This window comes from Vigna angularis, chromosome 11 (assembly GCF_016808095.1).
Source record: "Vigna angularis cultivar LongXiaoDou No.4 chromosome 11, ASM1680809v1, whole genome shotgun sequence".
Taxonomy (NCBI): domain Eukaryota; kingdom Viridiplantae; phylum Streptophyta; class Magnoliopsida; order Fabales; family Fabaceae; genus Vigna; species Vigna angularis.
In genome coordinates this window covers 24,958,132-24,976,392 of record NC_068980.1, presented here as the reverse complement: position 1 = coordinate 24,976,392, position 18,261 = coordinate 24,958,132, and the positions used below count along the sequence as shown (strand labels likewise).

Below are 18,261 nucleotides of genomic sequence, written 5' to 3'. Positions count from 1 at the left end.
TGAGAAGGGTTGATATACATGGAAAAAAAATACTTACACTGAAGTCATTGTTACGTGTTCTCAAACAAGTAATTATCTAAATAAAAGAATATGAAAATCTTATATTACCACTCACTTCTATTTCTATTTATAGGGTTACCTCTTGAGCTTAGCAGACTATTCACGGATTAATCAAGGAGCAATAACATCTTAATTATGTTTATTAGCACTTTTTATCATCTCTTGAGTTTGAGGGCGCCATCAAATGACGAGACTCAAAGTCCCTTTGTGTTGTTGGGCATTTTGGTGTTGCCTCAGTACGGACTAGTTCATATTATATTAATATATAGGAATGTAAACAAACTATTTTTAATTGATTTAAAATTTTTATACAATATATAAGGAAAACCCAAAGTGGTGTAAAAACATTACATTATTGGTCTTTAAGGGGAAACTTTTTAAAAGGTAAATAAAATATTACTTGTAGGAAAAAAATACAGAGGAACAAATCTTGATCTTTAGAATTTTAACTTTGGTAAATATTATTAATGTACCTGTCGTGATATGTTAAGCTTATGAAAAGTATATACAGAGTTATATATTATTTATCTCACAATATATACAATAAAATCATCTTTAGTTTTTGTTTTTCCTTTGTTGTAAATATACTTATTGTGTTATATGTAGAGTATTTTCTAAAAGGAAAAATCACAAAAAAAACGTACAAAAAGCGTTCAATAAATTTGTTTAAAAGAAATAACCATCATATTTATATTATAATAACTACTTTATATATCTTTTCTAAACTTATATTATAATAATCATTTTATATATCTTTCTTAAACTTAAACTTATATATAATAACCAACTTATATTACCCTAACTAAGCTTTATAATTTTAACTAATCATATAAAAATCTTAACCTATTAAATAATATATACGTGATTCGGAAAGTATTAAGAACTTAATCTCTTTGCATCAGAAAATTCAAGCACCCGTGAAAAGACTTTGCAGGGTTGTGTTCACAACCACCAAACTGTTTTAACGCATACACGTCATTCATATGCAATATATATATATATATATATATATATATATATATATATATATATATATATATATATATATATATATATATATATATATATATATATATATATATACTAATAATAATTTAGTCATTTAAAAGAATTATGTTTTAGTCTATGAAGTAAAATAATGTGTCAATTACATTGTTTTCTACAATTTAATGAGATGATTAAATTTTATCTCGTCAAGGAAAACTAAAAATAAATAAAACCTTTTATAAATTAAATAAAGTCATAAATAAAATAATATATAAAATTATTTTATATAATTTATGTAAATTTTTATTTTTCTAATCTGTATATAAAATAATTTTAATTTATGCATATAGATTCATTTAATTTATGAATATTTTTTTATTAATTAAACTTATTTACGCATAAACTTGTCCAAATACATTTTTAGTATTAAATTGATCTTTAAACATTATCTTTTATTGGTAAAATAATTTGACAAAAAGAAGAAGAACATAATTATTGCATTTTAAAAACATGTTGAGTAACCAAAATGATCATATTACATCATATAATAATTTTGTGTATTCTTTAATTTTCTTGTTCTACTTTTTCAAATTTCTTGAATTTTCTTTTTCTGTCTCCTTTGATTTGTTAAGTTGGGTGACCATTTAAAGTCACTAATGGTAAGTAAACCTGACCAACCCCACAAGAAACATGTCAAAATTAGGTACCTAATGTTTACAAAAGCCTTGTAATGTTAGTTTCCCTAACACAGACTCGACGATTTTTGCTAATTAATTAAATGTTGCATTCTCGTTGTCGTTTTCACGCAGGTAGACAAATTATATGATATACTATTATTTCATTGCCACACTTTTCACTTGTATGCTAATTGAAATTTTGTTTTAGCATGCGGGCGTAGGTCTAAAGAACCTTTCTCTAGTTTTGTATAAAAATATACTGAATAAATTTAGAGCGTTAAAAAACTTATTATTATTTTATTATATTATTTATTATAGTTAATATTCAGGTTTAACATGAAACATCCCAATTTAATTATTCTTAGATACTATTCAAGAATTATCATAAGTCTAATATGATCAGTTAACCAAACAGAAAACATAAAGTCTTACCATAACTACTATTAAACTTTATATACAAATCACTAATAAAAAAAATTATATTCCCCATCTTCATTATAAAATTTGCATATTCACTCTATCTCAATCGAGAGTGTTACGGAAACATCATCTCCCTCTACTCACACTCATCAGAAGATCATCGCAAAAAAAAATCAATACATACGAACAATCAACAAAGACCACAAAAGAAGGGTAAGCTAATAATAAAAAGAATAAACAATTATTGCACATTAAAATTTCATAATACATTTTATTCCAATCAAAACAAACCAATAATCATAATTATGTCATTGACCTAGATAAAACCATCTAGATGGATGTATTGATGTCAGACTATGACAAGTTTTGCACTTGTAGTGGTGAAACAGCTGGCTCCCCAAGCTACCATACAAGGTTAATCTGTCTACCACCTATGGACAAAGAACACCAGACCATAAGCTAGGATTCTAGAAAATAGAAAAACAACTAGGTCAAAACACTTAGACTCAATGTTAAACGATTGTTAAGTCAAAGCGTCTAAGAGAGTTGAAGCTAAACGTGTAAGCTTACTACATCCAAGGGGTATTCAGTTTATCTCTCGGGAAAACGAAACAATGCCAAGACAATGTCGTTGACAAAAACATTCTAAAAGACTAAAACTTAAAACACCAAAGAAAACATAAACATGCTAAACGTTATTGCTCTATAAAGGCAAAAACTCAAAAAGCGGTTACATCAGTTTAAATGAGACCATGAGCTAACTTGTTACTTTGTTCAACGATGAAGTCTCTACTCAACGCTTGATATCTTTAGAAGAAAAGCTTATTTGTTAAACGTTATCTCAAGAGTAGAAAATTGAAAAACACTTTGTTTTTCTAAGCAAGCATTAAATGACATTAAAGGCTCAACATTCAAAAACAATAAAAGTGATATCTGATGAATGGGCTATACATCAAAACCCTACACAGATTAGTAGTAGGTGTCAGTAACAAGAAAGACATTCACGGAATGTTCTTATCTTAGGAAATCGTGAGACAGTACCTACATTTAAACAAATCATGAAAACAACAAATAGAACACTAACCAAGAAGGAGTCTCTTACAGACTAAACGATATCAACTACACTCAAACAAAACATTAGAAAACATAGAATCCTGAACAAACACTGGAAGCATTTAAAAACATCAAAGCAAATAGGAAATAAGACATACATATTGTACAAACTTATGTTCTATCTTGTGCAGGACGACTACTACAAACGTTCATCTACCTCATCTTATAAAAATCAAAATGAATGTTGGAAAGAAGAAGATAAAAGAAGGTTGATCAGTTCATCAAAAGTTGTACCAAATGAGAAGTCAAATCTGTTTTTGATAAAGTTGTATCAAAAGTTTGAATTTCAATTTTAATTTGTCTGAAATGGGTTGAAATTATGATCTTGTGGTTAAACTTGTTGAATTTTTGTTGATTGAAATTGTTGTATTTGAATTGTAATTGCTTGAATTAATGTTGAATTGAAGAAATGAGAATATGAACCATTTGATTAAATTAGTATGCAAATCTGACATTGAAATCTGTTTTTGAATCAAACTCTAAGTTAGGAATACCAATTTGGTCATCTGAACAGATCCTTGTTTCTCTAAAATCATAGAATGGAGTGTATTGGTTTTTTATGTGGTGCTGAGCAGCGTTGGTATGACGTTGAGTGACCATTTTGGCGCTGAGCGTTCCCTATTATAAAGCCAGTGCATGTTTTCTATGATTTTTCTGATCCTTGATATTTTGAATTGGTTTATATGGATTCAATGCATGCTTATTTGGAATTATTAATGCTTCATGAATTGTAAACACAGTTGTGATTATGAATGGCATGTGATGTGAGAAGAATTTGAAGGAGAAATTTTATGACTTAGTGAACGATTAATGTATGCTTTGTAATAAGAGAGCTCAAAAAGTAGATATTTTGATATACCACGATGACAACTTTAACAATGACAAATAGCGATAACAAAGAACGAAAGCAAAAAATGAATGAGAACAATGGCAAGCGCAGAAAAGAAAGGATGTGAAGTGCTCGAACGAGAACAAGAACGAAGGAGAAGAATCACATGATAGAGAAAGTGAAGCACGAAAGGAGATTTGGGCAAAATGTTAAATAATCTATATTGATTATAGTGTCTAACTGGTATAGAAAAAGTTCTTCAATATTACAATTCTACCACCACCCTAACCCTATACCGATTCTAGTAGGTCTAACAAGTATAAAAAAAATGACTTTCTATACCTATTATGATTGCAACTGATATAGAAATACTTATAATTTATTATAATTTTGCCACCACATCACTTTCAATACTTCTTCTTAGTGTAATTAGTATAGAAAAACTTCTCATTTATAATACTACCATTGCGCCATTTTCTATACTTAGTGGATTTTAATAGGTACAAAAAGGCGTTATAAAAAAGTATATTTTGCACTAATGTCATACATAGTTTTTCACTAATAAATAAAAACAAATATTTGGAATTCTACGCCCATTTTATAGATGGAACTAACTAATGGATTATTAAAGAAATTTAATTATTGACGAATTTTACTAACAAATTTTACTATGAAATGGTTAAAGTCTAGAACAAATGGCGGGAAATTTGACCTCCAGTTTAGTGATGAAATTTATTGATAGATTATGACAAAATATCAATTACTAACGGTTTTACTAATGAACTTTTACCAATTGGTTTTATCGGCATATCAATTACCAACGAAAATTTATACATATACATTAAAGGTTTGAATTATTAATCTCATATTTGGAATTAAGGTTATCAACAAAAATATTTGTTTGTAATACAAAAACTCTAAAAACTCTAAAATTCATTGGTATTTTTCATAAATCATTAAATTGTTTTTCAAAATATAATAATTAATTATCAATTTATATAAATGATTAAAGTAAGAAATAAATTTAAGTATTTTCAATGTTTAAAAAAATAACAAATTAATCTTCTATAATCAATTAGTTCCTTTTATTCCTTTTATGTAATAAATGTAAAATGGATTTAATCAATTAACATTAACATGTAATATAATCTATTAAAACAAGAGTTCATTAGTTGTTGCTTGTTGTTTTAGGTTGTAAGTGCTAAGTGACTAATTTGTACAAATGAATAGAGGAACCAATTATTGTGATGTTAAAGAGCTATAAAACTTGATGTAGGATAATTTGATTTGAACCATGTGCAATCTTTCTATCTTCTCTAAGTGTTGCAATCCAATCTTGTATGAATCTTTATTCCTATTTAATTGCATTAAGCTTTTTAAATAAAAACATTAAAAAAAAACTCAAAGTAAGGGAAAAGTCTAATGAAAACATTTCAAAACCAAATCTTATATGAAAAGTTTTATATTCTAACAATTACCCTTACATTTGTTTTTCAGAGTTATTAAAAAACAAATATATTGAGATTTTGTATATGAGTTTGCAAAATGAAATATTTGCGGGATGTGCTGCTATCATTAGGCCTCCACCACTTTTGTATGGGAGAAACTATATATCCTTTTTAAATAGTTAGAATGCAAAGATGAGCATCCTTTGATTTTTATCATCGAAAACGATACATAGAAATTAGCATGTTGGGGGAGATGAAAAAATATAGTCAACATAAGGGAAATACAAATCAATAGAAATCTAAAGCTAAATTTTGTCTCTCAAACGACAACGTTAGGAAGAAAATCAATCATTAGAAGATTATGATATTTTACTTGGATAGATATCTTAGGATTTTCCTACCGAAAGATAAAAATATAACTGTGGGAACAAAAAATAAAAAATAAAACCCAGGACAACGGACGACATATGTGGAAAGAAGGGCTAAAGAGCAATTAAAAACAAATATAGAAATATTGGATATAGAATTAATGCTACTTTTGAAGTTCAGGAAAAAAAAGAAAGAAACACTATGCATCGAATTCATGTTGAGCATTAAATTTTCTACATAAGTAGACACCCATCTGTTACGTCATTTCATTATGCGTGTTTCATTGCTTTCGGCAAACATTGTTTATATAAAGAATACTGCTATAGTTGGATAATTGGATTAACTAATGGAAGTGAATTATTATAAAAGTAAGGGTACTATAACATTTTTACATTCATTTGACACATATTTACATTTATTTGATACATATTTACATTCATTTGACACGATATAAAGATAAAATAGTTATAAAAATATAAAAAGTAATGATTTTTTGATACACTTAAACTTTTTACGTTCATTTGACATTATCCTTATTCATTTTTTACTTTCTTTTTTTTTAAAACAAAACAAAAGTTTACACTTTTATGATTATTTTATCCTTATAGTATGTGTCAAATGAATGTAAAATGTGTCATGGTATCATTACTCAAATATAAACTTTTATATTTAAAAAAAAAGTAAAAATAAGAAAAATAATGTCAAATGAATATAAAAAATTTATGTGTGTCAAAATTTTTTTTTTTTATTATAATCTAAGATAAATTAGTGTCATAAGAACCTGAGTTGAAATCTTGGAGAGAATTCTACTTAACCACTACCGTTAACTTTGTAGAAATAATCGGCCAAAATTTTATTTTAAAATTTAATTTTAGGAAAACCTTTTTGGAGGTCAACCATATTTTAGTTTGGTGTGTTGAAATTTAGGAGAATGTTGACTTCGTAAAGAAGGGAAGTGATATCAATTTTCAGAAAGTTGGTGGCTCTAATCCCATACGCGTATACATAACAAACCTCCAAACAAACAGACAAAACTCAAATCCTAAATCATTTGTGTAAACACAAATTTTAAAAGTTAGGGTTATATCTGTACGATGATATACTTTTCCATTTATTTTATATATATTATTAGGATAAAACGATGATAAAAATATAAATTTTTGTATTTTTCAAGTAGAAAGTAAGAAAGATAGTGTCAAATAAATTTAAAAAATTTAAGTGTGTTAAAGAATATTTTTTTGTATTTTAAATAGGCAACAGCTATTTATTTATTACATGATTAAATATTAAAACATGGTTTACTTAGATTTCCTTCTATTTATTGCATAGCATCTCAGCATACTAACTTGTGGCATGACCCTTGTGGGTTCATTTCTTTGAGAGCATTCACTTTCTGCACCAGCTAGTATATGTAGGCAAAGGGAGACAATAGTGATGCATAGTATATGTTTGTGTGTATGTGTGAAAGAGAGGGAGAGAGAAAACATACGTCATTGACAGTGGAAGAGTGCATATATATAGTAGGATCTAAAGGGTTGGGAAAATTTGTGATAAAAGATTATCATGGGGAAAGGACGAGCACCATGTTGTGATAAGACTAAAGTGAAGAGAGGTCCTTGGAACCCTGCAGAAGATCTTAAACTCATAGCCTTCATCCAGAAATATGGCCATGAAAACTGGCGAGCTCTCCCAAAACAAGCTGGTAATTACATTTCTTATTAAATGTGTGTATGCCTGTGATATGTTTATTTGATTATGGATGTTATGGATGTGTATGCGTCTACGTATACGTGTGTTTTATCATGTATGCGTGTGTTCATGTCTGTCTTTGATTATAGAATGCTGTCTTGGTAATTTTTGGTAAACTTTAATAAGAAACATTAGTTTCAAGTTTCAAGTTTCAACCTCTCTTTTGTGTTTGATCTCGTTCACTTTAGTGAACTATAGGAATAACAATTTTGTAATCTTTCAGTACGAAATTTCAGTGCATGATCATGGAAATTTTGCTTTTGCATTATTGCTTCTGTGGAAACCTGTAATTTGTGATAAATCCAGTTTCTGCGTTTGCATTGTTTCATCCACTGTTTGTCTCATTCAAGGGAAATTCTCTGCTACCTACTGCTGATAGGAAAAATAATAGTTTGGCAGAATTTGGTGACTTTTGGTTTTCCTCATGTTAGTAAAGATAGTTTGAAGCATTGCTCGCTTATCGCATCTATAATTGTGGGCCCTCCTTCTGCCTATAATTTCAATGAAAATATGACACATTTTAAATGACTAATTTCTGATTATGCATGTCCACCTACCATTAATATGGCCCGTCCATCACCATGATTGTCTGCTATAAATGGAAAATTACCATTATTATTGCACAAGGAGACTCTGCCATAAGGCTAATGGATTCCTTCATCACAGAAAAAAGAAATTATTTCAAGTACTTAAAAGAAGGGCACTGCGTTTCAAATTGGATGTTTCTTGCTGTGGATTATGACTAGTTTCCTGCATTCCTTAAAGTAGGCAAACTGTTGTTTCATGCTGTTCGGGTGTTTTGGTCTCTATAATTATTTCTGTCTATTAATTGGTTTCAATTAGTCTAAAATAGGAGAGGCAAAACAAAAGTGTGATTAAATTAAAAGTGGACTAATGGGCATGAGGAATCACAAGCCTAGAAATTGTAAAATTCAAGAAGAAAATAAAAAAGTATTACTGTCTTATTCTACATATATTCACCTTGTACAAGAGTATTGGTGGTTGGAAGTTCTGAGTATACTAAAGCAATTTTCATGCCTTCTAAAGCATGATGCTAGCTAGAGAGTATTGGTGTTTGGAAGTACTAATATTTGATTCTGTTAATACTGGTATAGATGTTATCAAAATTTTCTTATACTTATTTTTTGCATTTTAATAAGGGCTTCTGAGATGTGGAAAAAGTTGTCGTTTGAGATGGATTAATTATCTAAGACCTGATGTGAAGAGAGGAAATTTTACACCAGAGGAAGAGGAAACCATCATAAGACTTCACAGGGCCATGGGAAACAAGTATGTCTCTTATGTCTCAAACCAGAAACAAGTTTTCTTGTAATGTTACTTTTTTCTTTCGTTTACTGATTTGTGGCATTACTAGATTATCTAACTATCTTTTCTAATGGGTTTCAGGTGGTCAAAGATTGCATCACGTTTGCCTGGTAGGACAGACAATGAGATCAAGAATGTCTGGAACACCCACTTAAAGAAAAGGTTGTCTCCTAAAAAAACTTCAGAATCAAGTACAGATGAATCCAAGCCAGAATCAACAATAACTTCCACCTCTTCCTCTTCCTCTCAGTCCTTTTTCTCAATTGAGAGGCCAAATTCACCCAAGAGCACTACACCTTATACTAATGAATTCTGTGACCAAGCAGAGCAATTATCAATGGAAGATAAAATTGAGCAGGATTCAGAAAAAGCAGTGTCAAGTGAACTACTAATTGGCATGACTGAGGATCCAAAAGAGTCATCGGCTTCATTTTCTTGTGAGTCAAATATTGTAAACTCGAGCCAGAATGTTGCACAGAAACCAGAAGAGACATTGGCTTCGCCCTTATCTGTATCAATATATACTGTTGAGACAATTAATATTGTAAATTCAGGCCAGAAAGTTGCACACAAACCAGAACAACAATTGGCTTCTCCATCATCCTACCTAGGACCTTATGATGTCGGCCATATTTTAGAAATTCCATGGGAACCAGATTATGAGTTTTGGAAGTTATTAGATGATGATAGCCCTGGATCTTTTCAATCAAAGGAAGTCCAATTAGGTGAGTTCTCAGCCAACCAAAACATGATTCTTGGAGAAGAGGGTGTTCAAGATGGTGAAGCAAGGAAGTGGACCAATGATTTTGAGAATGAGTTTGGAGTAGTAGGTGAGATAAAGGAGTCAAACAAGGATCATAATTTCCTACCAAAAAACTATGCAGTTGAGCCACAAATGGACCACACTAAGGCATTTAATTTCGATGATATGACAGAAGCAGAATCTGAATTGGACTTTGGTTCTATCCCATTATGGCTCTCTTCGCCTCAAAATACTACTCTCTACTTTAATACAGACCAGTAGTTGGATATAAGAAATCACGAAACAGTGATTTACTTAGTAGGTATACTGACTATGATAAATTAATCAAGCAGAATAGGTCTCTTTGATGTATGATGGGTTTCATGTATCCCCTCCAAAATCAAGTTAGAACAGGTTGTAGATTGAAGCACAAATACGCAGTGTATTGAATAAATTGTTGGTGAACAACAACTATCATATACACCATGAAAGTGGGTAGGTCATATTCTCCACTTACTGCCACTACTAGTGTGACATTTTTCTTCATGTCCCCACACCTTTCAAGAATTCAAATAAAACAAGCTTGCAAGTATAAACGACCACAACTGTAGCACGTAGAGTTTGCCACAATATGTATTTTATACCAAACTTGTATACGTATTTCAGCTAAATAACTCTTGATTAATAGAACTAACATTTATTCGTATTAATTTTTTCTTTACCAAAAAAGTTAGAAAATGGCATAATGTTAATCACCTAAAAGCACGAACAGCTTTTTAAGTAGTGTGTTGGATACGCACTCTCCATGGACAATCAACGAAATAAGTCAAATACAATTACTGTGCATTACAAAACTCTATTTTAGAGCACTTAATGTAGTTGGGGAACTTAATACCTCAAATTAAACAAGAACAGCCTCACACCATTTAATCGTCATAATAAAAAGCGTTAATTTAATATTATATTTTAATAATAACCAAAATATCAAATAAAAAAGGTGAGTTTGAAGAACTTGTTTTAAGAAATATGACTCTTTTATCTTGAGATTTTTTTTATAGAGTACATTTTTTTAAGTGATCCCTCTAAATAATTTTGTTAAAACTCAGAAAATAATACTTTTTAACGGCCGATTAGGCATTATTTTATAACTAATTACATTTCAAACCTTAAAAAAATGATTGAGTAGAGCTAATTAACAATACATGTATGTAAAGTTTTCTAGTCAATTCGATTAAAAGGTACAAAATAAGAAGCAAATGACATAATTTTAAAAGTAAAAAAAAATGTAAGGCACAAATAGAAAAAGTAAAAGTAAGTGAATTGGTGGTTGTAATGCAAAAGACCAAGTAATGATTTGGACAAGATCTTACCAAACTAGAGGTACCTAGTAGTGGGTGTGGTCATCATTCGCTGCTTTCTGATTACAATAAATCTACCAAATGGCAATGGGGACTTGGAATTGGGGTTGAGTATTGTAATCAATTATGAGGTTGAGCAGTGAACTTCAGTGAGTTTAGAGTATGGTTGATACAAATCTTAGAAGTAAAGCGTTCATCTGATCAAACTTAGATGGATGCTGATTTGATGGAAGCTATGGAATATGACCAAGTCTAAGTATGTGTCGTTGTTGTACCGCATCCACCGACGTTGACTGTCTATGCACGAGTTGCCCTAATCACACACACACACATGGGAAATCGTTTACTTAGGATGCGGCTCCAGACGCAAATTTAGATTATATTTATTACTACTTTTTTTCTATATTTGTTACTAATTTAATGTTTTTCTGTATTTATTTTTATTCAATGGGGTTCTTATATTTTTCTAAAATATTGATGTGATCCATTTCATTAAATTGATGAGTTGACATATATGATTGTTGATCCTAGTGCAATCAAATAGAAGTCACTTGTTTAGTACATTGCACCAATTGTGAAAAAAAAAACAAAAAAAAAGCTTAGACAGGATTAAGCTTGTTGGTGCAGTGTAGCTCTGTATGGCAAGACAAGTAAGAATAATAACTTAAACAACACGGAAAAACAATAACATAGATAAAGATCAAGAATACTTACTTATTGAAGAACCAAACTCTTGATACCAAATGATAGCAACTTTTAGAGCAACTTTTTTGATTAAGTTGGATCAAAGTTAAAAGTAGAGTTGTCAAAACGGGTCACCTGACCCGACCCGATTCGGTCCACCACGGGTTAGTCATTTAGTGAGCCAACCCAACCCAGTTCATTTATTAGCGAGTCAGAAAAATTCGAATCCGGCTCGACCCACCATGGATTGGTGGGTAAACGGGTTGGCTTACTCGCTCACTTAATTACAATTTTTTTTAAATAAAAAAAATTACAAAGTTTCTATAATACAAATATAAACAAATTTCACTCCTGAGTGTTTAATTAATTTTGAAAATAAGGAACTTAAATAACTTTTTCAAGAAAAAACAAAATAATAAATATTTTTTTATAAAATTAAAATTAAATTTTAATAAAATAAAATTATGTAGGTGGGTTGGTGGGCCAATCCGGCCCACCACGGGTTCAACCCGCATGAACTGGGTTTAAACGAGCCGGGTTGAAATCTGACCCGCATAAAAAGAATACAATTTTTTCTAACCCAACCCGGCTCAAACCCGTGGTGCGCCAGGTTAGCTCGCGAATTGTGATCCATTTTGACAGCTCTAGCTAAAAGGATGCAATGAAGATGGTCCCTTGGAGTTTAATGGTGCGGAAAGTGGTGGAAACAAAGGACCAAGGTTGCGCAAAGAGGGTGGACAAACCTTAGGTGGTTTGGTGGAGATGGTGTGATGTTTGGTGGCTCAAAGAGAGGTTAGACCAACTCAATGAGAAAGGCGACTAGAGGGACCTCTACGATTGTTCTAGTCTTGATCAAGGAGAAGAATTATGGCCAAATTTGGGCACCATAACATCCAAGATGAATACAAGGGTAGAGACACCTCTTTATATAGGCAAGGGTGTGTCTCTTTAAAACCCCTAAAAGCAAGGCTAACCTTAAAAGCATGTTTTGGCCGAGAAATTGAAGGCCCTCTATGTGGAGACAATTGTCACAAATTCTCTCCAATGAGGGAAGGACATGTGACCACTCATAAAGCAAAACCTCTCTAATCCTAGAGTGTCATGTGACCACTACTAAAGGCAAATCCTCTAATGGAAGTATGACACAGGACACATACTTTTCACATGGTTTGGATGTTTAACTTAAAGAAAACCCTACATTAATTAGGCCTTAATACAAGCCTAAGGAAAACCTACACTAAATGGCCAAATACATGGCCTAATATCCTACACTACTTCTTCATCTTCCATGATGGCCCAAGTGAAGAAAAGTTTTGTTTCACCCTTTAAAGACGATTTGTAAGAGGTTGGCCATAATTCTTGTGATAGGACCATTGGCTAGGAGTTTGTCATCAACATTGGTACATTTTCTTCTCTGAATATTTTCTCTTTACTCATCAATAAGGAAAGTCTCGATATAACTTTCAAAAAATTTTCATATTCAAGTTACCCATTCTTTCTTTTCTTGTATTTATTATTCTATTTGATTTTCTTCACTATTTAATTCATTTTACTTGTTTGGCTTTGAATATGACCTATAGAGTATTCTTCATGTAATTCAGAATATTTTCTTTCTCTTGATTGATTTAAATCATATAAGATATTCCTAAATATTTGCAATCTTCAATCAATATAGATTTTCTTTAGACACTCTTCTTCTTGAATCAAATCAATCAATGTAAATATTCTTCACATATTTTTCTTCTTCAATCAATTAGATTTCTTCTTATTCTTGATTTGCATTATTATGAATTTGGTATTATCTTTTTTTATTTGATCTTCCATTTCAACGTTTAGATTTCCTTCGTTTTGACTCAATTCTTAGTTTCATCTTATGGATTGTCTAATGTTCTTTATAGACTTTTGACTTTTTTGTTTTGTTTGTTCAACATGCACTTGACAAGTTTACTCAATATATTCATTTGATCATCTTATTTTACTTTCAAGCTCATCAAGAAATATGAAACAAGAACAAAAAAATAAGAGCGATCATTGTCAAAAGAGATTACACAATAAAAGTGATACGAAAAGACTAAGCTACAATGCTAATCATCATAGTATAGATTCTGAGAAAAAGGGAGAGTAATCAGCCATTGTAAGATTCTTCCAATTGTGAAGTTTACTTTTGTGAGCTTTATTGCAATTGAAAATAGTAATAAGGCGATAGAAATTGTTTGAAAATAGAGGTTTTGGAGTCGCAACTAATTTGGGAAAATTATGTAAAATCTTAACATAATACATGATCTACAAACAACCAAATTTTGGGTTTGAGAATTGATTACACGTAAGAATGATGTTAGTATCCTAAAATGTCTATCCGAAAACTGTACTTTTAATTTAATGTGAAAAAAGTGTGATTTTTAAAAATGTTTAATTTTTCCCAAAATAATAAAAAACTATATAATTAAATAAAAAAAATTGAATTTTTGGATCTGACAACAATAAACTTGTTCATACATATTTCAATTCAAAATTGAAAATTAGAGATAACATGGTTTTTTTAAAAAAAAAAACTATTTGAGAAATGTTGATAGATTGAATTTTGAATTTTGTATGTTTCTTTTTTATATTTTTGAATAATTTGAAAATGGAAATCGCAGTATGTGAGAGACCACACAAACTCCAAAAATGGTGCATGTTAAAAAGTGAAGTTTAATTAAAAAGAAAGGTAAAACTAATGGGATAAGCAAGCAAATGTGTGCTGCACAAGTGAACAGTGTCCTGAACCAAATACAAAATCAGAGGAGGTGGGTGTGTGTGAGTAAGGGGGCGGTGCAGAAGGAATAGAAGAGTTGCCTGACAGACCCACAAAATGAAGGACAAAATCAGAGTTGCCGAACAAAATGTATGGTGGGTGTCAAGTGTGGGGTGCAGTAAGTAAAATAAACAACAGACCCACAAAATGAAGGACAAAATATTGGGTTGGAATTAATGGATGGGAAGAGAAGATTGTGGAACTGTAGGGGAGTATCTGTTTGTGAAAAATCAAGGTGAGAAAGATGACGATGATTGATGATCATGGAGAATAATAGAGGAGAAATGGAAAATAGAATACGAAGTTGTGATGATGAAGATGAAGATTGGTTGTGTCGGATGTTGGAGGGGAGTTGGAATGATGATGGTGAAGAGAATGACAAGCTTCATTCATATTCTCTTTATTAGAGAGTATTTCTTTTTATTTTTAAATCAATGAGAGATTATGAAAAGAATATATATAGAGATTTATACTCATCTAGAAAGGTTGGTAATTATTTCCCAGAGAAGGCATACTTGTAATACTTAGAAAAGTTAATATTTATAATCACGAGAGGTTTGTGTACTAATTTTATAATCAAGTTTATTTGATTGGTGAAACATATAGGAATCAAAATTATTGTTAACTCATAATAATATTGAAAAGCATCAAAGTATACATAAAGGAAATATTTCTTTTTTTTAAAAAAATATCAAATTAGCATTTAAGTAAAACTATTGGTTAAAATATAACATTATTATAATTAGTTCATATTTCTTTGATCAATTCAAACTTGATCATCGTATCACTTTGTGATTTGATATTTTTCTTTTAAGTTATCTAAACTTGACTTATCTAATGCATGTCTATATTTAACTTGTATAATCATTCTTACTTTTGAATAATTTAGTAAAAGTCATCTAATAAAGATATTCAACATTCAACTTCATAAGTTGATTATAGTTCCATTAAGATAGACAATGGTACAAATGAATACTCATGGTTGAGAATGTTTTTGCTGGAAGAGAAGTGTATCAATGTGGAAGAGACTCATCTTTGAGAGAGAGATTGTTGGGAATCTAAATGTGAGTTTAAGTCGGTGAATACCCATTAACCCATTGCATTAGAGTTTTAGATTGAAAATAATGTCAATCCCTTATTTGGTTTGGTTTAGATCTCATTAATGTTGTATCTCTTTAATAAATCTCCTCCTCAAATAAACCTATAAAAAATAATGGACTAAAAAATGTACGAACAACTCACAAGAATCATAGGAGAACATGTCACTCTTTTTTCAAAGAATAATAACACTTTAACGATATTTTTTTGACAAAATTTTAACACCATTTACGTGTCATTCTGTGATTGGTCCATGTTGGTATTTATTATTATTGATTGTGGAGTAATTTTGGCCCAATCACATAATGACACGTAGATGATGTTAGAATGTTGTAAAAAAAATCTATTTTTCAAATAGATGACAAGCATTTAGCAAGGGATAAAACACCCCTAGCCTTTCACTTGCCAAAAGAAACTAGCATCTAACACACAAACCACAACAAAATAAAAAACACAAAAATATAAATTTTACCTTGTTCCACAATAGGCTATTACGTTGGCTTGAAACAAACCTTTGATCCTAACAAAAACCACAAACCCGAAAGCTCACCGGAAAAAAACTCTTACTCCATCGCACTTCAACCCTCAACACCCGAACACAAAAGCCCCTCTTACATTCAAGGAAATTGTCACATATACTTAAAGGCTTCTCCTTAATTGACACACACAAAATTATAAGTTATGAAAAAAAGAAGATGATGTATCGTGTCTCGCCAAAAGAGAAAAAAGATGTTGAGAGGAGCGCCACTGTAAAGAAAGCGCCACTGCAATTGCTCATAGCACTAAACATGTGTCTTCATACGTGAATATAAATATGTGAGAAGATCATTCTATATATTGAAGTTACTCTATATTTTTATTTATTCTTATTGTTGCTCTAGTTTTACTTATATTATTTTCAACACTTCCGGTGTGCTCTATTTTCTACGTACTTGTATAATAGTTTAGTTCTGAAATTATAAACGAGCAATTTTAACTATTAATGTCTCAAGTGAGGACCCACCAAATTACCCTGCAGCAAATACTATAATATTAGGGGAATAACAATAAGAAGATTGAAACATAGTTTTGACTAGTACATGGAACAACTAATAGAAAGAGGTTTTATTGATTGTAATTGCACACTTAACAACATTCATATCTTCCCATAATCTAAAACAGAGCAGACACACCAAAGTGTCCATCAAACCATAAATCACCCAAGACAGAAAAAACCCAAGCTAAAATTATACAAGACCTTTTAGTACCATATTTAAAGTGCAAATTTTGATTTGATTAGTTCATGAAACTCCTCTATTTTGAATCAAGGACTTTCTTTATTCCGTCGATAAAAGCATAAACCTTCTTTTCATCAGGAAGTGTTTTGGACACTGTCTCTCTCTCCATGCATCTCTTGGCCCAAGCTATGAGTTTAGGACATTCTTCTTCCATTTTGAAGTTACCATACGTCTCATACGAATAAAACCAACTATAATAAGGGATCAGACCAACATCAACAAAGCCAAACATGTCACCCCCAAAAAAAGGTTTGTTACCAAGTGTCTCTTCCAGTTGCTTAAAGATAGAGATAAACTCCTTCTTCAATGTCTCACGCTCCTCTCCAGTAGAAAGCCACAGTTTCCTCCATGTATCATACACCTGCAACCAATATCACAAAATCAGAATTGCTAACAAAAACAAAATTTAAAACAGAACAAAAAGAGACGACAACAAACGAAAAGCACAAACCTTTTTATCAATGTAATCCATCCAGAATCTAGCTTGAGCTCTTTCGTATGGGTCAGAGGGCATGATTTTAGGGTTGTGGTTCCAGACCTCATCGATGTACTGCACTATTATTGCAGATTCGCAGATGGGTTTCCCATTATGGATAAGAACTGGAATCTTCTTGTGAACAGGGTTCATCTGCAGAAGTAAAGCGCTCTTGTTTCTCAGATCCTCTTCCTTCCATTCGTACTTAATACCCTTTTCTGCCAATGCAATCCTAACCCTCATCCCAAACATGCTGGCCCATGTATCCAACAGAACAACCTCGTCTGCCATTACTGTATCCAACTCAGGTTCTGAACTGCCTTTGTTGCTAGAGATACCTTGCACTAACAGGAGAGGTGATGATATTTATAACCACACAAAAATTTGGAGATAGTTCTGGAATGTTCTTGTTGTTACACGACAGAGACTATATCTTACGTTTGCAATTACGTGGTTTTCGTTTACTTTGACTCTGAACTACGTGTCTAAATATTACTGGAAATGTTTAATTTATCATTTAATATTGAAAAATATACTTTAATACTTATAAAACTTTTATATTCATTTAATATTATCTTTTTCTATATTTTACTTTTTTTTTCAAAAAATATAAAAATTTACTTTTTGTGGCTATTTTATTCTTATAGTTATTGTCATCCAACCATTATTATTTTTTATTAAATCCCAATTCAAAATTGGCAATTGAAAATTTCAAAAACCTGAGCAGAGAGAGAAAATTAAGAGGGTTTTTTATGTTTTAATCACAAAAGTATTATTTTATTTTTAATTTGTTTTTTGATTTTGATTCTTTTCTAGAAGGAGCCAATTCAAAATTCTCAATTGAAAACAACAAAA

At 30.7% G+C, this 18,261-nt stretch overlaps 2 protein-coding genes across 2 annotated transcripts; one reads left to right on the top strand and one right to left on the bottom strand.

Annotated features, from left to right (window-relative positions):
• The first annotated feature begins 7,244 nt into the window (after positions 1-7,244).
• Positions 7,245-10,232, top strand: LOC108333470 (transcription factor MYB7). Its single transcript, XM_017568924.2, has 3 exons — positions 7,245-7,605; positions 8,813-8,942; positions 9,060-10,232. Exons 1-3 carry the CDS (start codon positions 7,467-7,469, stop codon positions 10,000-10,002), a joined length of 1,212 nt encoding a protein of 403 aa, XP_017424413.1. The 5' UTR covers positions 7,245-7,466; the 3' UTR covers positions 10,003-10,232.
• A 6,504-nt stretch (positions 10,233-16,736) lies between these two features.
• On the bottom strand, positions 16,737-17,759 carry LOC108333171 (glutathione S-transferase 3). The gene is made up of 2 exons (XM_017568536.2): positions 17,383-17,759; positions 16,737-17,292 (listed from the first exon to the last, which is right to left on the bottom strand). Exons 1-2 carry the CDS (start codon positions 17,695-17,697, stop codon positions 16,948-16,950), a joined length of 660 nt encoding a protein of 219 aa, XP_017424025.1. The 5' UTR covers positions 17,698-17,759; the 3' UTR covers positions 16,737-16,947.
• Between the last annotated feature and the right edge of the window lie 502 nt (positions 17,760-18,261).